At 43.6% G+C, this 25,028-nt stretch overlaps 1 protein-coding gene across 9 annotated transcripts in view; it reads right to left on the bottom strand.

The window, feature by feature from the left end:
• CCDC57 (coiled-coil domain containing 57) overlaps positions 1-25,028 on the bottom strand; it is a 122,967-nt gene that overhangs the window by 78,257 nt on the left and 19,682 nt on the right. For all 9 annotated transcript variants that reach the window (XM_077251381.1, XM_077251391.1, XM_077251384.1 and 6 more), the window contains 3 exons: positions 16,958-17,066; positions 5,873-5,974; positions 1,660-1,817 (listed from right to left, as the gene is read on the bottom strand). In XM_077251381.1, the coding sequence (XP_077107496.1) occupies positions 1,660-1,817; positions 5,873-5,974; positions 16,958-17,066 (369 nt within the window). The remainder of the gene's footprint in view (positions 1-1,659; positions 1,818-5,872; positions 5,975-16,957; positions 17,067-25,028) is intronic.

The raw sequence follows: 25,028 nt of genomic DNA, 5'->3' as shown, positions 1-25,028 counted from the left end.
TCCTCCATACATCTGTGACATGATCTCCCGGTACCTACCTACACGCAACCTTCGATCCTCTCATGATCTCCTTCTCTCTCATCTCTTCCTCCCACAACCGCATACAAGACTTCTCCCGTGCTTCCCCTATACTCTGGAACTATCTACCCCAACACATCAGGCTCTTGCCTACCACGGAAACCTTCAAAAAGAACCTGAAGACCCACCTCTTCCAACAAGCCTACAACCTGCAGTGATCCTTTGTTTGCTGAACCGCCGCATGACCAAATCTACCCTCTTCTATCCTTTCTCCTCCTGTACTTGTGTGTGCCTTGTTTTACTCATGTTTATTGTACTAGTCTATATTTACCCCGTTCACATGTAACGCGCCATGGAATAAATGGCGATATAACAATGTATTATAATTATAATAATAATTAGCCCAGCTATGGCAGTTTGTCACTGTACTAATGACAGAGACCGGCGCTGGGCTAGTACAGTGACAAAGGGCCATAGCTGGGCTAATGACAGAGACCGGCAGCGTGCTTGTACAGTGACAACGCTGCTCTAATGAAGAGATTAGGGTGCACGGTCATCACACTGTGTACAGTATGATGACAGGTCCATACCCATCCCTTAACCTTCCCAAGAAATGTTGGCAGTTGTGTAACACCCAGCAGTGACAGCTGCATGAGCAGGATATCACACATTAATAGTACTGGCATGATAAATGTGAGGCATTGAAAGATCCCGCTGAATAATAAGCCCTCTGTAAAGACTTTAAACATTTTCAGCTTAGATAGTAAAACTGCAAACGCAAGAATAATTAACAGGAATGTCGGAAAATGATGAAGGGACTTAATAGCTTGTAACCGTTTCCTAAATTTAGAGGATACTCATCCGGAGATACCAGGAGGATTCATGACATTTTCTATGGCATTTTTCATAGTGTGGCCTGCAATCATATGTTATTTTAAAGGCAACGATCACGTTGTACATGCAGCCCGATCTGTGGCAGCACAGTGTAGAGAAGGAGACGCTGAGCAAAAGTATATATATAGGCTTGTGGGAAAGATTCCCTATAACTTGTGATTTATTCATTGAAACCCCTGGTGTCTGTATTCATGGGTCCAGTGGGCTGTCCTACGAGTGATTTACAGCCATCCCTGCATACAGTGATACATGGAGGACTGTCAATCACTGAGTAGGACCGCCCACCGGACTCATATACACACAAACACCAGAAAAACAACAATGAAAGAACCTTGACGATATTCTATTCTCCGGGCAGCCATTCTCAGCGGCGCCCGCGTTCTGTACTCTCTGGTATACCGTTTTGTATCTTGCAGTGTTGTTTGTCCACCTGATGAACCATGATTCTACAAGGCTTTACCCAGTTCTGCATGTGATGGACATCCCCCCAAGGTGAGCACAGTTCCGACTAGTCTGCCTATATCTCCACCTAGTATTGGGTTTATTGCACTAGATGGACCGCATATCGCTTTTATGTTTTGCAGCAGCTAACGGATGTGATGTCAATTGTGATTATAATCCATGCAAGACTGCAACTTTTTGACATAGTTTTCTATTAATGACTGAGGTTTTAATTGTCTTGCTGCTAAAAAAAACCCCTGTCTCCATGAGCATGCACATCTATCATATTTTTCTTTTCGGATCTACCGTGCATCTTTGACCGCTGACAGCTCCTTCATTTCAAAGTCCTTCAGTTTCACGGCCTCCAGCAGTCTCTGGTTGGTGGCCTCCGTTTCCTGAATTGTTTCCGCTCCTTTCAGCTCCAATTCTCTCATAACTTCCATCTCTTTTGTCAGTAACTTAACCTTAAAATAATAAATACAACGTAAAACTTCAATGGAGGCCTCACAATAGCAGATCAGCGGGGGATCAGAAATCCGGCACCCCTACTGATCAGCAAATATTTGCTACACTTTGACCCTGATTCATCATTTTTTTGTGTCTTGTGATGTTCGTTCACATTTTTTGCATCAAGTTCTCCAAATTTTCACAAACTTCATGGATCCCGTGTGTTAAGTCAAAAATGTTTTTTTATTTTTGCCTTTTGCTATTTTCACGAGGCTTTAAACCAAAATGGTACAAAAATTGCAACAAAATTACAGTAATACATAAAATCACTCCACGGAGGGACTGAAGCACATCTGTGATGTACTCTTTTATTTAAGTGGTTAAAAATTTTTGGGGAATTTGCAAAAAAAAATACAAATAAAAAAATGTTGCTTGTGTCGACATTTTCAAAATCTGGGGCTGTGTGAGGGTTTATATTTTTTTATTTGTGCCCTGAGCCGACGTTTTAACTGAAACCATTTTGGGGTAGATATGATGTTTTGATCGCCACTTAATGCATTTTATTGCAATGTTGCGGTGGCCACAAAACATAATTCTGGTGTTTTGATTTTTTTCTTGTTAGGCTGTTTACCGATCAGATTAATTTACTTTATGCTTTGATAAATTGGACTTTTATGAAAGAAACAATACCAAATATTAACTTTTTTAATTGTTTTATTTTTAATTGGGCAAAATGAGAGTGATTTGAACTTGTGTTTTTTTACTTTTATTTTTTACTGTAATTAATAGTTCCCTTAGGGAACTTGTAGCTGCAATCGCCTGATCGCTTGTGCTATATATAGCAGTGTTACAGCACTGCTCCTTCTCCATCCGCGGCTGTTAAAGGCACATGATGGCCATCATCTGCTGGGAAATATGCGGGATCGCACATGCATGTCATGGCAGTGGACGCTACACAGTGAATGAAGCTGTGCCTTGATCGTTGTGGATACCAGGTGTTGGACCTCAACTGATGTGATATTGATGACCCATCACATGAATAGGTCATTAGTATGTTGTAACTGGACAACTCCTTTAAGGTTAAAAAACATGACACTCCCATCCATAAAATGATCTTATGATTTTAGGATCGCTACTTCCAACAGGTGGCACTATAGAGATTAAGTCCTCTTTTTCTCTGAAGAGGCAATTTGCATATCATATAATTTTAGTGCGATATAGAGGGTCTAAGGGAGTATGTTTTTCCATTTAAAGAGTAGCGGGCTGGCGTAAGAAGACTTATAAGCCATGCAATGCGCCTCTGGGAAATTAAATATGCAAATAGACTCTTCAGACAGGATGAGAACTAGAACTCTAGTGCTACCTATAGGGGTAGGGTGAGGACAGTAATCCTAAAAGTCAATAATGACTCTTTAAAGAGCCTTGCCACATGACTTAGGGTACTGTCACACAGTGCAATTTTGATCGCTACGACGGCACGATCCGTGACGTCGCAGCGTCGTATGATTATCGCTCCAGCGTCGTAGACTGCGGTCACACTTTGCAATCACGGCGCTGGAGCGATGCCGAAGTCCCCGGGTAACCAGGGTAAACATCGGGTTACTAAGCGCAGGGCCGCGCTTAGTAACCCGATGTTTACCCTGGTTACCAGCGTAAACGTAAAAAAAACAAACAGTACATACTTACATTCCGGTGTCTGTCCCCGGCGTTCTGCTTCTCTCCACTGTGTAAGCACCATAGCCGGAAAGCAGAGCGGTGACGTCACCGCGTCACCGCTGTGCTCGCTTTCCGGCCGGCAGGCGCTCACAGTGCAGAGATGCTGAGACGCCAGAGGACAGACACCGGAATGTGAGTATGTACTGTTTGTTTTTTTTACGTTTACGCTGGTAACCAGGGTAAACATCGGGTTACTAAGCGCGGCCCTGCGCTTAGTTACCCTATGTTTACCCTGGTTACAAGCGAACACATCGCTGGATCGGTGTCACACACAACGATCCAGCGATGTCAGCGGGTGATCAAGCGACGAAAGAAAGTTCCAAACAATCTGCTACGACGTACGATTCTCAGCAGGGTCCTTGATCGCTGCTGCGTGTCAGACACTGCGATATCGTAACGATATCGCTAGAACGTCACGAATCGTACCGTCGTAGCGATCAAAATTGCACTGTGTGACAGTACCCTTACAACAAGAATGCAAACCAGATACTCCATTTGCAGACCTGTGTTTCAGGGTGTTTGCCTCTCATCAGTGCATAGCAGGAGGTCTGATATTGAGTCCTTTCACGGGGGGGGCTACCTGTGGACAGGGTGGAAAAAAATCAATGTTTTTTAAAAAAAAATCAAAAAAATCGGATTTTTTTGATTTAAATCGGATTTTTTTTATTTAAATCGGATTTTTTTCAATAAACTGCTTTTTGAGGAAAATATTTTACCATCCAAAGGTTCTTCCATCATGAGATAAAGCTGAGTTGTTTAACTCAGTAGAATAAAGGCTGTATTATGTGTAACATTCACAATGCCATGCTCTTCCAGAGGTTTCTGTAGGATGCTGACTATCCAACAAGTTTGGGCATGTCAACTGAATGGAAAAAGAAACTAAACCAAAAGTGAAACCAAGCTAGAAGTGTGGAATTAAAGGGGCAGTATGAACAAAATGTGGAGGCTATTAATAGTTTATACAATTAAGACATGCTGCTTTTAAACACCTACCTATTGCCATATAGTAAAACAAAAAAGATTTTTACTTACTTTGGGGTCCCCCCCTCACCCTGGCGTTAGATCGTTGCCCCTAGTTTCGTCTGTGTAACTATGGGCGCACATGCGCACTGCTCTCACTTCTCATTTTAATCGTGATTTATATTAAAAAAAAACCTTTTGATTTAAATCAGTGATTTAAATCATGATTAAAATCATGATTTAAATCGATCCGATTTAAATAGAAAAAAATCTTTTGATTTAAATCGTGATTTAAATCATGATTTAAATCGGCGTGATTTAAATCAATCCACCCTGCCTGCGGAAAGTGCCAAACTGGCATAAGGAGATTAGTGGACCATGCAATGATCCTCTGGGCAATTAAATTAGCAAATATCTCAGAAGAGCATTGCATGGCCGATATTACATTTCCCAGAGGAGCATTGCATGGCCTTTAAGTTTCCTTATGTCAGTTTGGCAGTCAGCACAAGGAGAAACATTCCACCTTAGATTCCCTGTCAGAGGCCTCTCATCCAGCCAAATCAGACCTGTTGCTTTGAAGGCAAGCACATTGAAACACGTGTCTGCAAATGCGATGTTTGGTTTGGCCTATTATTCTAGGTCATGTGGCAGGGCTCTTTAAAAGTTTCGATATGGACGTTCAGGATTGCTACATCCAATAAGGTGGCACTAGAATTCCTGTGCTCTTCCTTTCTTAAGAAGCTATTTGAATATCCTAAAATAATAATGTGACCCCTGGAAGCAGATTGAAAAAAAAAACGGCACACTTTGAACAACATCATATTGCCACCAATGCCTTGCATTAACACTGCTTATTCTTCTGTTATTAGTCCAATCAGTCCACCCAACCCTGTCCACATGTAAGGCCCCTTTCACACATCAGTTTTTTGCCGTCAGTCAAAATCCGGATTCGTTTTTCCGACAGATCCGTCGCATCAGTTTTCATCCGTTTCTTCTGTTTTTTGATGGATCCGTTTTTAAAAAAATTAAAATCGGAGCATGCTCAGTTAAAAAAAATGGAATTAGTCACCAGATTACGTTATTTGACAGATCCAGGCCCATAGGCTTCCATTCCAGCAAACGACGGACGGCGATGGATCCGTCGCTGTCCGATTTTTCGACGTACACAAAAAAATTTACTTTGTCCGTTGTCTCCGGCCGCTGGACAGAAAAATTTTCAACAGATCCGGCGAACGACAGATGAAACGTGAGGCCACCCATCGCAATCCGTCGCTAATACAAGTCTATGAGAAAAAAACAGATTCAACGGATTGTGACTGATAGCAAAAACTGATGTGTGAAAGCTGCCTAAGTGTCTTCATGCACTCAATGTATTTATACAAAAATGTATTTATACCTTGAGTTCATGGGAAAGAACCACAGTGCTCATCTCATCAATGCGTAGACGAAACTCATGCTCACGCTTCTTCATTTCACAATCGAACTCCAAAGATAATTCCTGTAAAAAATGCAAACTTAATGAACAGATACATGGGTTAGAAGGCACGCAAGCACGCACTACACTTAACCACTGCAGAGTGTGAACAGTGTCTCATTTCTTTTTTTTTAGACTATATTCACAGATGTTTTTCAAAAATAGACATTGGAGGACGTCTTAAACCATTTAAGTGTGATGTAGTTTTCTTCACTAGCATAGTGGGGTACACATGGGGGTATTCTGATACGCCATGACTGGCACTGTATATCAGGAACCCAGTGTTTAGTGCCAGAATTGTTCAAAAGGACTCCCTGCTAAAGACAAATTACAATGAGAAATTGCATTTTCTATAGTTTATGCTCATTAAGTTGACGTCCCCTGCAGGATAAGGCAAGGTTAGGTGTGACATATTGGACACTGTATATGTATGTATATATGCAGTGAAAGGATGTCCATCATTTTCCCCGCAATCATGCTCAGGGGCACAAAGACGTTACACTTCGTGGCAGTGGATAAGGGTCACAACACTTGCAGTTAGATGATCTGTTGTAGATGGCTGGATACAAACAATTACATCTACCTATGAGGAAGAAGAACCCTCCTCTATTTTGGATGTATCTGTACAGATCTCACCAGATGGAGACCAAATTGTTCAATTTTGACAGTATTAATTGTTTAATGTTTGTCTCTTTAAAATCCTTGTAGGCTATATGCACACTAAAAGATGCTGGCACAGATGCCAGAGTCTTCCCAGGTAAAGCAGCTTCAGGAAAACTCCAGTGGGTGTTTCCCTAAGGCAACTTCAATGTCATTCTTAAAGCGGTAGAGCCGCCAGAGTTTTTAATCTATACTTCCAAGAATAGAGCGCGGGTAGATTCCAAGTGGAAGCTGCAAAAGAATGAAAGGGTAACGTTTTAAATGTTTCATAGATTCCGATCCCTGAAGCACTTAAAAGAAGTGACATAAAATGGAAATGTGCCCAGCAATGTCGTTTTGATCACGTACAGGCAGGAGCTGATGGATGATGCAGTCACATGACCATGTACAGGCAAGGCAGGAGCTGATGGATGATACAGTCACATAACAATGTACAGGCAAGGCAGGAGCTGATGGATGACACAGCCACATGACAATGTACAGGCAAGGCAGGAGCTGATGGATGATAGTCACATGACCATGCACAGGCAGGGCAGGAGCTGATGGATGACACAAAACCCGTTGAAGCGCTCAAGCAGCGCGAAACGGCCGTCGTTTGAGCTTGTACACTCCTTTGTATATGCACCCCCGAGCCGTGAAGATTTTAATGCAATAAAGATTAAAGATTCATCTGCTTTGAAGATTGGTGAGTGCTGCCACTTCTTCCTTCTAATGATTTACAACAGTGTGTCTTCTGGGCTCGGCACCAGAGATCAGCTGGCCAGCGTCTGCTGACAGCCAGTGTGTTCACAAAGCTTGAAATTGGATGGTGCGGTCAGCTGTTTTCTGCTTCAGTGACTTTATTGTCATGTGACTGTATCATCCATCAGCTCCTGCCTTGCCTGTACATGGTCATGTGACTATCATCCATCAGCTCCTGCCCTGCCTGTACATGGTCATGTGACTATCGTCCATCAGCTCCTGCCCTGCCTGTACATGGTCATGTGACTGCATCATCCATCAGCTCCTGCCCTGCCTGTACATGGTCATGTGACTGTATCATCCATCAGCTCCTGCCCTGCCTGTACATGGTCATGTGACTATCATCCATCATCTCCTGCCTTGCCTGTACATGGTCATGTTACTGTATCATCCATCAGCTCCTGCCCTGCCTGTACATGGTCATGTGACTATCATCCATCAGCTCCTGCCTTGCCTGTACATGGTCATGTGACTGCATCATCCATCAGCTCCTGCCCTGCCTGTACATGGTCATGTGACTGTATCATCCATCAGCTCCTGCCCTGCCTGTACATGGTCATGTGACTGTATCATCCATCAGCTCCTGCCTTGCCTGTACATGGTCATGTGACTGTATCATCCATCAGCTCCTGCCCTGCCTGTACATGGTCATGTGACTGTATCATCCATCAGCTCCTGCCCTGCCTGTAAATGGTCATGTGACTCATTAGTAGGAAGAAGTGGCAGCACTCACCGATCTTCAAAGCAGATGAATCTTTATTGCATTAAAATCTTCACGGCTCGGGGGTGCATATACAAAGGAATGTACAAGCTCAAACGACGGCCGTTTTACGCTGCTTGAGCGCTTCAATGATGTACAGGCAGGGCAGAAGCTGATGGTTGCTGCAGTCACATGACCATATACAGTCAAGGCAGGAGCTGATGGATGATACAGTCACATGACCATGTACAGGCAAGGCAGGAGCTGATGGATGATACAGTCACATGACCATGTACAGGCAAGGCAGGAGCTGATGGATGATACAGTCACATGACCATGTACAGGCAAGGCAGGAGCTGATGGATGATGCAGACACATGACAATGTACAGGCAGGGCAGGAGCTGATGGATGATGCAGTCAGATGACCATCGTATAATATCCAAGTGTAGACTGACGCCGCATTGACAAGGTAGAATGCTTACAACCATTTAACAATTTACTCATATATTTCCAGGAGGAACAATAAAGGAATGGATCAAGGCTCAGTTCTAAGAAAAGATGCTTCAGTATTATTAGTTCATGGGAAATACAAGTACTTCTTATACTTTCCAGGAGAGAGGACAGTTCCTGACCTTTCCAAAGCCCTATGAAGATCAGCTATCTACCTTTCTGACAAAGGTCACACCAGGTCAGCAAAGAACACAGAGGTCAAGGCAAAGATCTACACAGCTGCCCTGCTCAGAACTCCCCCTATTACGTGTGACCTTTCTCAAGGTTGCAGAGATCATTGCTCCTGGAGCGGCCTCCTCCGTCTGCATTCTTGCACATTTGCACTCCCTACTCAGGCTGTCAGTAATGGTATCTTTAGTCAGGCTGCCAGACTGAGAACAGCAGCTGGCGGATCGGCCTGACACGCCATGATTGATCAGACTGCCGCAGAGCTAGAAAAGCGACAAGCACTGGATGATGGGTGAGATCAATAGACTGCAGGGTGCGAATACACAAGACAGATATGGCAGGTGGAATTCACGACCCCTAATACACAAACCTATAAAAAAAAAAGTCAGAATCTTTTGCTATGAATAATTGATGCGACATACATTGCAATGGAAAAATAAAAACGGCGTCTGTACTCTGTATGCAGCAGAAGCCATGACATTTTTACGTAACAGTATCATCGTTCAACTTGGGCTACTGACAGTCGATCATCCTAGAACTAAAGCGCACATGTGAACTAAGCCTAAAAAATTCTAAACGCATAAAGGAAACCTTGGATAAATCTTTCTGTTAAAGAGTTATTTTCATCTTCATTAATACGCACTGTTGGATTGTAAATACAAGCAATTTTGCAGTATTCTTCTGCTTATTAAAAATTTCAGCTGTTCTTCAGATATGAACACTTTCCTTTTTTTTACTGCTCATTGCTTTGTAGACCGACCACCACTGCTAGAGGAAAGAAAATGTGCAGTGCTTACAAGCTTTATTCTATTGAGCTTGTAAGCGCTGTTTGAAGCTGGCCAGGATCACTGAAGCAAGCGGTTACCTCGTAAGTCACATCCAGCTTCATACAGTGCTTACAAGCTAGACAGCCAGGGTGGTCAGTCACCAAGGCAACAAGCTGAAAACAAAAGTACTGATATCTCAAGAATGGCTGAAATTTTTTAAAAAGCAGTTAATTGCAAAGAGGATGGATGATGCAGTCACATGACCATGTACAGGCAGGGCAGGGGCAGATGAATGATGCAGTCACATGACCATGTACAGGCAGGGGAGGAGCTGATGGATGATGCAGTCACATGACCATGTACAGGCAGGGGAGGAGCTGATGGATGATGCAGTCACATGACCATGTGTTTATAATACAGTATATGCAAAGAAGATCAGAGCATCACGAGAACATCTTGCTGCAGATTGCCAATTATTAACGTGATAATGTGATTTTACAGCACAACTGCCATTATAATGTATCAAGTATACAACAAACATCTCTTAGGCCTCTTTCACACTTCTGTCTTTTTCCTTCCATCGAAATCTGTCGTTTTTTGAAAAAACAGGATCCTGCAAATTGTTCTGCAGGATCCTGTTTTTTCCCATGGCCATCTGTTTCATCCGTCGTGCACTGGATCCGTCGGAAAATTGCTGTCCATCGGGCGGAGAAAACATTCAGAGTAAAGTTTTTTGTGCACGTCGGAAAATCGGTCAGCGACGGGTCCTGCTCTGTCCGTCGTTGGCTATAATGGAAGCCAATGGGCGCAGGATCCGTAGCTGACCGTCAAAAAATGGAATCCAGCGATGTACAGGGCCGGATTTAAGAGGTGGGTGGCCCGGGGCCCATTTTGGAGGGAGGCCCATTTTTCAAAGTGCTGCAATATGTAATGCAAAAACACAAAATGAAACAAACGCAAGTTTATTTACAAAAATCATTTACAAAGAGTAATTCAGGTAAAATCAATCATTTTTTACAATCCAAGCACTTTCCTTGATTTTTGTGCTGCAAAATCACGAATGATGTCACTAAAGTCCAATTCACGCAGTAAATCTGACCTTGTCAACCCTTGAAGTCCTGAAAGGGCGTTAAAGATTAAAATATGTACATATGTATCTATGTATATTGTAGAAATGTGGTGTGTCTATATCAAAGACTGCTGCTGGGCTTTATATGTCAGAGGCTTCTGCTGGGCTGTATATGGATGAGAGGCTTCTGCTGGGCTGAGTATATATGAGGGGCTTCTGCTGGGCTGTATATATCAGAGGCTGTTGCCGTGCTGGCTGTATATGTATGAGAGGCTTCTGCTGGGCTGAGTATATATGAGGGGCTTCTGCTGGGCTGTATATATATATATATATATATATATATATATATATATATATATATATATATATATATATATATATATATATATATATATATACACACACACACAGCCCAGCTGTGACGTCACCGCTGTGCTCTGCTTTTACTTTCCGGCCGGCAGTCAGTCAGTGCGGGAAGCAGACGGCTAGGGACCTGACGGACACCGGAATGTGAGTATGTACGTTTTTGTTTTTTTTTACATTTACGATGGTAACCAGGGTAAACATCGGGTTACTAAGCGCGGCCCTGCGCTTAGTAACCCGATGTTTACCCTGGTTACAAGCGAACGCATCGCTGGATCGGTGTCACACACACCGATCCAGCGATGACAGCGGGAGATCCAGCGACGAAATAAAGTTCCAAACGATCTGCTACGACGTACGATTCTCAGCAGGGTCCCTGATCGCTGCTGCGTGTCAGACACTGCGATATCGTATGGATATCGCTGGAACGTCACGGATCGTGCCGTCGTAGCGTCAAAAGTGCCACTGTGAGACGGTACCCTTATTCACAGATAATCATATTTTTTATGAACATAACTTCCCCCCCTTTCCCCTCCCTATCCCCCCCCCTTCGAGACCCCTTTAATGCTTTCCCAAATTCCCATCCGAAATTCCTTCCCCAATTCAAATACAGTTGTATACTATGAACATCATCTATAACATTATGCATCCTCCCCACAATTCTAATTCCATTCTATCCATGGCTGCCAAATCTTTTGAAATACATCTAGTTTATTTCTCTTAGTATAGATACTTTATTCCTATAAAATTATATGGTCCGCCTGCGTAAGAAAGTCTCTTCTAGTCGGAGGCTCCTCCCTGATCCAGAATCGAGCTATCAATTTCCTTGCTATGAATAACAGTCTAGCAATCGCCAGTTTAACCATAGATACCGCTGCTATTTCTTCCACATAGCCTAATATACAGACCAAAGGGTCTCCGGGAATGACACACCTATATACCAATTCAATCCGATTCAATACAACTGTCCAGAAGGCAGAGAATCTAGGGCAGTGCCACAGCATGTGTAACATGTCCGCCTGTTCCTGCGAACATCGTGGACACTCGGAATCAGACCTCAATCCCATCTTGAACAGTCTATCGGGAGTTCTGCAAGCTCTATGAATCACATATAATTGAGACATCCTCCCAGGTTCGCTCATAGAGATCTTAGTCACATATTCTAAAACAGATTCCCATCTATCATCATTGAACTCTCCAAATTCAGCTTCCCATTTCACTCTAGACTTGATGGGATGTTTGCCTAGAAAGGTGAATAATAAATCTCTATACACTTCTGAAATTGCCCCCCTTGTCCCACTGTTCTCCAAAATGGAAGCCAGCGTGATATCAATCTGGATAATATCAATATCAATCTCAATAAGTTTTCTCCGACATTGCGACCGATACGCATGCTGAATTCTTTTATAATGATATAAATTTAAATGTGATAACTGGAATTCTGTTTGTAATTCCACGAATGACTTAAGTCCCCCTTGACCCAGTAGCTGACCCATCCTTCTAATTCCTGCCTCTCTCCATGGCCCATATCCTTCCATTTGCTTAAATTCTTGTAAGTTTATATTATCCCATATAGGTGAGTATTTGGAAAGGCCTGTGACACCCCTAATCTGTTTAACTTTTTCCCATACCTTATGAATAAGGAGAACAGTAGGAAACTGAGAACCCAGTTTCAAAGATTGCCCCCCTTCCAAACTCTCACCCAGAGGCCATTTTCCAAACAAATATCTCAAACTACTGGGCGATTGCCCCTTTCCCATCTCCTCCCCCCATCCTCCAATATGCTGGCATTGTGCTGATAAAAAATATACCCAAGGGTTAGGGAGCGCCAAGCCCCCTTCCGCCTTTGGCCTCTGCAAAGTTTCTTGTTTAAACCTTGGTCTTCCCCCCCCCCATAGTTCGCCAAGCAGCGATTTGATTTTATGGAACCTACTCTGCGGAATCCAAATTGGAGAATTATGCAGTACGTATAACAGCTGTGGCATAACAATCATCTTCAAAAGGTTCACTCTTCCAATTACAGAGAGATGTAGTTTGTGCCACGCCGAAATTTTGGTACGTATTTTTTGTAGCAGAGGGCTTAGATTAAGTTCTTTAAACCTCGTCAGAGGAAGGGTGATTTGTATCCCCAAATATTTAAATTTCGAAATTTTGCTGACATTTCCACCTCCCCAGTACCCCTTTCTACCTCATCAATGGGCATAATGCACGATTTGTCCCAATTTATTTTGAGTCCATAGAATTCCCCAAATTCCTCAATTAATGCCACCGCGTTATCCAGATTCTCCCCTGAGTCCCCCAAAAATAACAAAATATCGTCAGCATTCAGAGACACCTTCTCCTCCTTCATTCCATAGACAAATCCTTTTATCTCTCGTGCCTCCCTTATTTTAGCGGCCAAGGGTTCCACAGCTAGGGCAAATAGCAACGGAGACAATGGGCACCCCTGCCTTGTACCCCTATGCAATGAGAAACTATCAGATAATTTATTATTTACTCTAATTCTTGCCATTGGAGAGGAGTATAGCAACCCCACCCAAGATATAAACTTAGACCCGAACCCAAGGCACAACAGAACCGACCACAAGTAATTCCATTCTACACAATCAAAGGCCTTATGGGCATCCAAAGACACCACCACTCTCTTTCCAGCATTTTCGGCTGGAATTTGCATATTTAAATATAGTCTCCTTAAATTGATTGCTGTAGATTTGTTGGGCATAAATCCAGATTGATCTGGGTGGATTACTTTATCAATCACATGGGTTAGTCTGTTGGCCAAGGCCTTCGCCAAAATCTTTATATCCGCCGTAAGGAGTGAGATTGGTCTGTAGGACTCCGGATTCAACGGATCCTTATCAGCTTTAGGAATGACCACAACAATGGCCTCTCTCATAGATGTAGGTAGTATTCCCGACTCATTAAATACCTTCTCCAATTTAGTTATTATTTCTTCATTAAAAATTTTATACACCTCTACCGGAATGCCGTCCTCCCCCGGGGCCTTATTACCCGCCATATCCGCCAGTGCCACCCTCAGTTCCTCCGCCGCCATCGGCCTATCCATCCATTCTCTATCTTCCTCACCTAGTCTAGGAAGCTTAATCGCACTCATATACCTGTTCATCTCTTCTTGACTTTTATGTATCTTAGAGGAGTATAACTCACTGTAAAATTGTTTAAATACATCCAAAATTTGATCCCCTTGTGTAACCACATTACCTTCCTTTGTTTTAATTGCGTATACATGCGAGGATTTCCGTTGTGCTGAAGCTACCACTGAGAGGAGGTGCCCCACTTTTTCACCCTCCGCATAGAATGCCTCGTTTTGAAATGCCCGCAATCTCTCTGCCTTACGAATGTGAAGTTTATTAACCTCCGACTGGGCCACTCTCATGCGGGTCTGCATAGCTTTGGAACACTGTGCCCCCAATGCCTCCTCCGCTGCCCTTAATTCCTCCATCACTGCTTTAACTAGTTTTTTGAGACCTAGTCTTATATCGGGATACTTCTCTGAATAAGATCCCTCTCAAAAACGCTTTCATAGTATCCCAAACTACATGACCCTCTGCACTACCTTCGTTTATCCTAAAGAATTCACCCAGTTCCTCTCCTATCTTTCCCATATCCAGCAACCGTAACCAAAAGGGGTGAATTTTCCATCCCATACCTGCCAACCTCCCCTGTTCTCCCAATTGTAGAGATACCATCAGAGGACAATGATCCGATAGAACTCTGGGCAAATATTCCACTTCCTGCACCAAGTTATCCATCCCTTCATTTCCCAAAGCCACATCGATGCGAGACAAGGAACCATACGTCGCCGAGTAGCACTAGTAAATGTATTTCTCCATATTTCGAACTCTCCACAAGTCTATCCATCCAATTTCCCTCATGTAGTTTCCAAAAGGTGTTACATTCCCTTCCTCTCTATTCCCTGTATGTTTGCCCCATCCCAATGATCATTTGCAATATTATTCACGTCTCCTATTACAAGCAACGGGACTCCAGTCCATTTCCCCGATATGTCCAGAATTTCCTGTATCTTTTTTCCCGAAAACGGTGGATATATAAAGACACGATACATAATAATCTATGCAGTATCTTACATACAATAAACACGTATTGCCCGTCTTTGTCTATTATAACCTCCACTTCTTCTTTTGGAGTAGAAGTGTGGATTAATACCGACACTCCCCCAGCAAAGGCTGAGTACGTCGAGTGATAAGCCTTCCTCACTCATCTTTTTTGTAACATAGCTACATATAAGGGCTGTATGTTTGAGAAGCTTCTGCTGGGCTGTGTATATATATATATATATATATATATATATATATATATATATAGCTTCTGCTGAGCTGTATATATATATGAGGAGCTGCTGCTGGGCTGTATATATTAGAAGCTGCTGTTGGGCTGTATATATATGAGGGGCTTCTGCTGTGCTGTATATATGAGGGGTTTCTGCTGGGCTGTGTATATATGAGGGGCTGCTTCCGGGCTATATATATCAGAGGCTGTTGTTGTGCTGGCTGTATATGTATGAGAGGCTTCTGCTGGGCTGTGTATGTTTGAGAGGCTTCTGCTGGGCTCATATATATATATATATATATATATATATATATATATATATATATATATATATATATATATATATATATATATATATATATATATATATGGCTTCTGCTGAGCTGTATATATATATTTGGGGAGCTGCTGCTGGGTTGTATATATTAGAAGCTGCTGTTGGGCTGTATATATATGAGGGGCTGCTGCTGGGCTGTATATAGGAGGGGCTTCTGCTGGGCTGTATATATATGAGGGGCTGCTGCCGGGCTATATATATCAGAGGCTGTTTACCTGTATATATCAGAGGCTGTTGCTGTGCTGGCTGTATATAGAATAGAGGCCTCTGCTGGGCTGTATATGCATGAGAGTTTTCTGCTGGGCTGTATGTATATACATATATATATATATATATATATATATATATATATATATATATATAGGGCTGCTGCCGGGCTGTATATATCAGGGGCTGTTGCTGTGCTGGCTGTATATAGAATAGAGGCTGAGGGGCTGTATAAGGTGTATACACAGCACTATACTGTAAACAGGTCCACACTATATACATACAGTATACACAGACACACTGTAATGCAGGATATAGTGTGGACCTGTGTATACAGTATGGTACTGTGTAGGACAGGAGCTGCAAGAAAGATACACAGACAGAAAGACTCACACAGACACACACAGACAGACACACACACAGACATCATACTCACCCACCGCGACACTGAAGACTGAACCTCTTCACCTCTGGATTTTCAATGACTGAAGATCCAGAGTGAAGTCCTGCCGCGCTCCGTGGTGGAGAATCCTCTTCTCACGCCGACATAGTGGCTCCGCCTCCTTCCTCGAAGGTAGCTGAACAAACTCTCATCTGATCTGATGCCATAAGCTAAGCATTAGGTACAGGGAGGGTACTAAGGAAGTCTGGCTAGGCTAGCCAGGTCAGTGAATGCTGACGCAGGTCAGGTGCCATGACTCTGCCGCTCTGCGCCAGCCACTGAGATGTAGGACCATAGCCAGGTTCCTACACTTTCAATAGTTTCTCTTTTGTTAAATGTTCCTCATCATTAGAAATGGTTCACTGCAAAGAGACGTGTATTTTACATGTTTTGAGATATTTATCCCTATATTGGTGGGAGGCCCCTGCTTGGTGGGTGGCCCAGGGCCCGGGCCCCTTGGGCACACCCCTAAATCCGGGCCTGGCGATGTATCCCTTTTATTCTGAGCATGCCCGGAGGATTTTGTAGTCAGAGAAATTCATTCACTCATTCATTCATTCTCTCTATCTCTCTTTTATACATTGAAATTCAGGCAGCGCCTAATTCCACGCATCCGTCACGACACAGGATGCGTTGCATCCGTTTTCCACTATTTTTCAGACATCCGTCGATACGTCGCAGTGACGCATTCTGATGGACGCCTGCAGACAGATGTGTGAAACAAGCCTAACCTGTCTCTGTAGGTTCAGGTCTCCTTGCACCTCCTCAATTTTTCTTTCCAGCTGGCGCTTCACATTTTCATAGTCCTCCCTGAGACGATCAAGGTCACCATTTTTACAGCTGTAAAATACAAAAGATAACGTAGTGAAAATTCAGAGATTATTAGTGTCTGACAGCCAAAAGTATATTTTTAATGAAAATGATAACGTGCAAAACACAAGTATCTTCTCCTGTCAATTAATAAAAAAGAAAAAAATCTAAATATCATCTTTGGATGCGAGTCATGGGAAGCGCTGCCGTTCATGGGCTGGATGTGTTCGCTTTGATGTGCAAAACACAAGGCTAGACCCATCTGGATTCTAAAGCTGTGTTCATAGAATTCTTTCCCTTCTTGCTCCAATCCTTCTATATTATTTCAAAACACTCTTTTTCAGTGATTCCTTTGTATCTCCGTTCATACTGCAGCCACAGACACACAAATCATACACCATTTGAAAGGTATACTTGCCCCCTTCAGCAAGAAAATAGCCAAACAAACCACATGTCCACAATGTTATCACAAAATACATTTTAACCCCTTAGTGACAGAGCCAATTTGGTACTTAATGACCGAGCCAATTTTTACAATTCTGACCACTGTCACTTTATGAGGTTATAACTCTGGAACGCTTTATCGGATCCCGCTGATTCTGAGATTGTTTTTTCGTGACATGTTGTACTTCAAGTTAGTGGTAACATTTCTTCGATATTACTTGCGATTATTTATGAAAAAAATGGAAATATGGCGAAAATTTTTAAAATTTTGCAATTTTCAAACTTTGTATTTTTATGCCCTTAAATCAGAGAGATATGTCACAAAAAATAGTTAATAAATAACATTTCTCACATGTCTACTTTACATCAGCACAATTTTGGAAACAATTTTTTTTTTTGTTAGGGAGTTATAAGGGTTAAAAGTTGACCAGCAATTTCTCATTTTTACAACACCATGTTTTTTTTAGGGACCACATCACCTTTGAAGTGATTTTGAGGGGTCTATATGATAGAAAATAACCAAGTGTGACACCATTCTAAAAACTGCACCCCTCAAGCTGCTCAAAACCACATTCAAGAAGTTTATTAACCCTTTACGTACTTCACAGGAACTAAAACAATGTGGAAGAAAAAAATTAACATTTTACTTTTTTTTGCAAACATTTTACTTCAGAACCATTTTTTTTAATTTTCACAAGTGTAAAAACAGAAATTTAACCACAAATTTTGTTGTGCAATTTTTCCTGAGTACGCCGATACCCCATATGTGGAGGTAAACCACTGTTTGGGCGCACCGCAGAGCTTGGAAGTGAAGGAGCACCGTTTGACTGTTTCAATGCAGAATTGGCTGGAATTGAGATCGGACGCCATGTCGCGTTTGGAGAGCCCCTAATGTGCCTAAACAGTGGAAACCCCCCACAAGTGACACCATTTTGGAAACTAGACCCCCCAAGGAACTTATCTAGATGTGTGGTGAGCACTTTGAACCCCCAAGTGCTTCACAGAAGTTTATAACGTAGAGCCGTGAAAATAAAAAAATCGCATTTGTTTTCACAAAAATGATTTTTTCGCCCACAAATTCTTATTTTCACAAGGGTAACAGGAGAAATTAGACCACAAAAGTTGTTGTGCAATTTCTCCTGAGTACGTCGATACCCCATATGTGGAGGTAAACCACTGTTTGGGCGCACCGCAGAGCTTGGAAGTGAAGGAGCACCGTTTGACTTTTTCAATGCAGAATTGGCTGGAATTGAGATCGGATGCCATGTCGCGTTTGGAGAGTCCCTGATGTGCCTAAACAGTGGAAACCCCCCACAAGTGATACCATTTTGGAAACTAGACCCCCCAAGGAACTTATCTAGATGTGTGGTGAGCACTTTGAACCCCCAAGTGCTTCACAGAAGTTTATAACGTAGAGCCGTGAAAATAAAAAATCTCATTTTTTCTACAAAAATGATCTTTTTGCCCCCAAATTTTTATTTTCACAAGGGTAACAGGAGAAATTAGACCACAAAAGTTGTTGTGCAATTTCTCCTGAGTACGTCGATACCCCATATATGGGGGTAAACCACTGTTTGGGCGCACCGCAGAGCTTGGAAGAGAAGGAGTGTCGTTTTACTTTTTCAATGTAGAATTGGCTGGAATTGAGATCGGACGCCATGTCACGTTTGGAGAGCCGCTGATGTGCCTAAACAGTAGAGACCCCCCACATATGACACCATTTTGGAAACTAGACCCCTTAAGGAACTTATCTAGATGTGTGGTGAGCACTTTAAACCCCCAGGTGCTTCACAGAAGTTTATAACGTAGAGCCGTGAAAATAAAAAAAAATCGCATTTTTTCTACAAAAATGATCTTTTTGCCTCCAAATTTTTATTTTACCAAGGGTAACAGGAGAAAATGGACCCCAGAAGCTGTTGTACAATTTGTCTTGAGTACGCCGACACCCCATATGTGGGGGTAAACCACTGTTTGGGCGCATGGCTGAGCTCGGAAGCAAAGGAGCGCCATTTGACTTTTCAATGCAAAATTGACTGGAATTGAGATCGGACGCCATGTCGCGTTTGGAGAGCCCCTGATGTGCCTAAACAGCAGAAACCCCCCAAAAGTGACCCCATTTTGGAAACTAGACCCCCCATGGAACTTATCTAGATGTGTAGTGAGAACTTTGAATGCCCAAGTGCATCACAGAAGTTTATAATGCAGAGTCGTGAAAATAAAAAATATATATTTTTTAACAATAAAGATTTTTTAGCCCCCAAGTTTTTATTTTCACAAGGGTAACAAGAGAAATTGGACCCCAAAAGTTGTTGTCCAATTTGTCCTGAGTATGCTGGTACCCCATATGTGGGGGTAAACCACTGTTTGGGGCGCATGGCAGAGCTCGGAAGGGAAGGAGTGCCATTTTGGAATGCAGACTTTGATAGAATTGTCTGCGGGCGTTATGTTGCCTTTGCAGACCCCTAATGTAACAAAACAGTAGAAACCCCCAACAAGTGACCCCATTTTGGAAAATAGACCCCCCAAGGAACTTATCTAGATATGTGGTGAGAACTTTGAATGCCCAAGTGCTTCACAGAAGTTTATAATGCAGAGTAGTGAAAATAAAAAATATTTTTTTTCCCACAAAAAAGATTTTTTTAGCCCCCAAATTTTTATTTTCACAAGGGTAACAAGAGAAATTGGACCCCAAAAGTTGTTGTCCAATTTGTCCTGAGTATGCTGGTACCCCATATGTGGGGGTAAACCACTGTTTGGGCGCACGGCAGAGCTCGGAAGGGAAGGAGCGCCATTTTGCAATGCAGACTTTGATAGAATTGTCTGCGGGCGTTATGTTGCGTTTGCAGACCCCTAATGTACCTAAACAGTAGAAACCCCCACAAGTGACCAAATTTTGGAAACTAGACCCCCTAAGGAACTTATCTAGATATGTGGTGAGAACTTTGAAAGCTCAAGTGCTTCACAGAAATTTATAATGCAGAGTAGTGAAAATAAAAAAATATATTTTTTTCCAACAAAAAAGATTTTTAGCCCCCAAGTTTTTATTTTCACAAGGGTAACAGGAGAAATTGGACCCCAAAAGTTGTTGTCCAATTTATCCCGAGTACGCTGATGCCCCATATGTGGGGGTAAACCACTGTTTGGGCGCACGGCAGAGCTCAGAAGGGAGGGAGTACCATTTGACTTTTTTAGCGCAAAATTGGCTGTCGTGTTTGGAGACCCCCTGATGTACCTAAACAGTGGAAACCCCCCAATTCTAACTCCAACCCTAACCCCAACACAGCCCTAACCCTAATCTCAACCCGATCCATAATCCTAATCACAACCCTAACGATAATCACAACCCTAACCCCAAAACAGCCCTAATCTCAACCCTAACCATAACCCTAATCAAAACCCTAAATCCAACACACCCCTAACCCTAATCCCAACCCTAACCCTAATCCCAACCCTAATCCCAAACGTAACACTAATCCCAACCCTAATCCAAACCCTAACCCTAATCCCAACTCTAACCCTAACTTTAGCCCCAACCCTAACTTTAGCCCCAACCCTAACCATAACTTTAGCCCCCGTCGTCACAAAAAAAGTTCAATGTAACCTTTTTTTTGTACGTCGCGTCCGCCATTTCCGCGGATGCGTGGCCGTAACTCTGCCCCCTCCTCCCCAGGACATAGACTGGGCAGCGGATGCGTTGAAAAACTGCATCCGCTGCCCACGTTGTGCACAATTTTCACAACGTGCGTCGGTACATCGGGCCGACGCATTGCGACCGCCCCGTACCGACGCAAGTGTGAAAGAAGCCTTAGGCTACTTTCAGACATAGCGCATTTTTGAGCGCTATTTTGCGGGCGCTTTTCAAAAATGCGCAATGTCATTTTCGTCTGCCGGCAAAGTGAATGAGAAATTCACTTTGCCGTTCAGACACACCGCAAAAAAACGCGGCGCTTTTGTCTGCAAACACGCCGGCGTAAAAAGAATTGACATGTCAATTCTTTACGCAGCGGCGTGTCTGCGTATCCCCCTAGGGCCCCATATTACCTTCCACACACAGCGCCTTTGTCCTGGGTGTCGGCGTCTTTGTACGGAGGGGTTGACACCCAGGACCGGACGTGACGTCGGACAGGAAGAGGGAAGCCCCCGCCCCCCAGTGAAGCAGCATGGAGTCCTTCTGTGTGTGTGTGCGTGTGTGTGCGTGTGTGTGTCCCCATGCGACGCTAGTGCCACCATTGTGCTAAGTCGCCGTATGGGACTACTACTCCCATCCGGTATTAGGATGGGAGAGTTGTCCCTGTGTCCGGCGACTTAGCACAATTGTAAAGTTACACAAAACACCTACACACAATACACATACATGACACACAGTACATACAACATATAACACAGAGTATATACTCACCAACAGCACACTTGTAGGCGAAGCCCTCGATCCTCCAGGAAAAAATCCAAAAATAATAAACCAAATTCATACTCCCTGTCCGCAGAATCCATAAAACGAGTGTCCCACGCCGATCGGCTGCTCTCCGGCGATACACTGCCAGGAGCGAAGCTCCTAGCAGTGTATCGCGTACTGTTCCGGAGTTCAATGACTCCGGCGTCTCGGTTAACAGCAGTACAGCTGCGTTGAACTTTCCCACGCAGCACTGCCGTTAAGCGAGAGTGCCGGGGTCAATGACCGCCGGTAAACTCGCTCGCGCATGCGCAGTGACACACCGACAGGAACTATGGCTCCTGTCAGTGTGTTGCTGCAGCCGTGGAGAGCAGACATATCTCTGGATGTGTCTGTTCTCCATGGAAAATCTTGATACGTGGCACTTAAATATGTGGCAATTAAATACGTGACACGTGGCACTTATACGTGATACGTGTCACTTAAATACGTGGCACTGAAATACGTGATACGTGGCACTTTGATACGTGGCACGTGTCTCTTAAATACGTGGCACGTGGCACTGAAAGATGTGGCACGTGGCACTTTGATACGTGGCACGTGGCACTTTGATACGTGGCACTGAAATATGTGGCACGTGGCACTTTGATACGTGGCACGTGGCACTTTGATACGTGGCACGTGGCACTTTGATACGTGGCACGTGGCACTTTGATACGTGGCACTGAAATATGTGGCACGTGGCACTTTGATACGTGGCACGTGTCACTTAAATACGTGGCACGTGGCACTGAAATATGTGGCACGTGGCACTTTGATACGTGGCACGTGTCTCTTAAATACGTGGCACGTGGCACTGAAAGATGTGGCACGTGGCACTTTGATACGTGGCACTTTGATACGTGGCACGTGGCACTGAAATATGTGGCACGTGGCACTTTGATACGTGGCACGTGGCACTTTGATACGTGGCACGTGGCACTTTGATACGTGGCACGTGGCACTTTGATACGTGGCACGTGGCACTTTGATACGTGGCACTGAAATATGTGGCACGTGGCACTTTGATACGTGGCATGTGTCACTTAAATACGTGGCACGTGGCACTGAAATATGTAGGACACGTCGCACAAAAAAGTTACATGTAGTTTTTTTTGTGTCGACGGTCTGCCGAAGCACGACGCATCCGTCGCACGACGGATGCGACATGTGGCAATCCGTCGCAATGCGTCGCTAATGCAAGCCAATGGAGAAAAAACGCATCCTGCAAGCACTTTTGCAGGATGCGTTTTTTCTCCAACGACGCATTGCGACGGAAGCCAAAAAACGCTAGTGTGAAAGTAGCCTAACCCTAACCCTAGCCCTAACCCTAACCCTAAATTTAGCCCCAACCCTAACCCTAACTCTAACCCTAACCCTAACTCTAACCCTAACCCTAACCCTAATTTTAGCCCCAACTTGTCTTCTCCTGCCGGCCGGCAGATGGCAGCAGATGGCGGGCGCACTGCGCATGCGCCCGCCATGATGAAAAAGCCGGCTGGCAGGAGAAGACAGAAGAGGACCCAGGGACCCCGGGTGAGTATGATAGGGTCCCCGAATCCCCCTATTTCTCTGTCCTCTGATGTGCGATCACATCAGAGGACAGAGAAATAACTGATCGCTTTTTTTTTTTTTTTTTTTTGCGGTCGCCGGTAAACTGTTAATTACCGGCGATCGCAAAGCAGGGGTCGGTGCAAATCGACCCCGATCATGTTCTTTGGGGTCTCGGCTACCCCCGGCAGCCGAGACCCCAAAGAACATCCGGGTGCCGGGCGGCGGGCGTACTGCGCGTGCGCCCGCCATTTTTTCCCGGAAAAAAGATGGCGGCGCCCATGGGGAGACACGAGGAGCACCGGGGGAGGTAGGTAAGTATTGGGGGGCTATTGGGGGCCATCGGGGACCACATTTCTCTGTCCTCCGATGTGCGATCACATCGGAGGACAGAGAAATTAAACGGCAAATCGCGTTTTTTTTTTTTTTGTTGCGACCGCCGGTAAACGGTTAATTACCGGCGATCGCAACTCGGGGGTCGGTAAAAACCCCCCGAATCATGTTCTCTGGGGTCTCGGCTACCCTCGGCAACCGAGACCCCAGAGAAAATCCGACTCTGGGGGGCGCTATTCACTTTTTCCACAGCGCCGTTAATTAACGGCGCTGTGGTTTAAGTACCCTTAGCGGCCGCCGTTAAAAGGCGTATCGGCGGTCGTTAAGGGGTTAAACATTAATTTTCATAAAACTGCAGTAAGGAAAAATGACCTGCAGGTGGCACCACACTACCCCAAAGCATACTAATACAAAGCTGAAACAAATCCTAACATTTGCCTTGGGGGCTTTCCAGCTTGCCAAACTTCTTGCCCAGCTGATTTCAGGCAGGTACATATAAAATATTTGCTACATATGTGGAAGTAGAATAAAAGTAAAACTTTACCTGTTTAAGACTTCAGCTTTAAAACTGAAGATATAAATGAATGCAGCCTAAAAGGGACCGGACAGGTTCTGAACCATCAGATTTTCTGTATTATTGGACAGTCATTGAAAAGTCTATCTTCCTTCTAAGGTTGTAGCTTATTGTTGACCTGGAGTCACCTCTGTTCCAAGTAAAAAAACTGCAGCGTTGACATAACTCAGACTGAACATTGTTTCCCGATGGGAGAGATTGGTGGAAACAACCTTGCAAAAATTGAAAAAAATATCCAACCGTAGGGAAAAAAAGGTAAAATAACCTGCAGATATTCCTTTTTTTTTTTTTTTTTTTTTTAACCCCTTTACCACCAAGGGTGGTTTGCACATTATGGACCGGGCCAATTTTTACAATTCTGACCACTGTCCCTTTATGAGGTTATAACTCTGGAACGCTTCAACGGATCCCAGTGATTCTGACATTGTTTTCTCGTGACATATTGTACTTCATGATAGTGGTAAAATTTCTTTGATATTACCTGCGGTTATTTGTGAAAAAAACTGAAATTTGGTGAAAATTTTAAAAATTTCGCAATTTTCCAACTTTGAATTTTTATGCAATTAAATCACAGAGATATGTCACACAAAATACTTAATAAGTAACATTTCCCACATGTCTACTTTACATCAGCACAATTTTGGAACCAACATTTTTTTTT

The sequence above is a fragment of the Ranitomeya variabilis genome, chromosome 4 (genome assembly GCF_051348905.1).
Source record: "Ranitomeya variabilis isolate aRanVar5 chromosome 4, aRanVar5.hap1, whole genome shotgun sequence".
Lineage (NCBI taxonomy): Eukaryota > Metazoa > Chordata > Amphibia > Anura > Dendrobatidae > Ranitomeya > Ranitomeya variabilis.
Note: the sequence above shows the minus strand (reverse complement) of the source record. Positions and strands in the feature narration are given on the sequence as shown.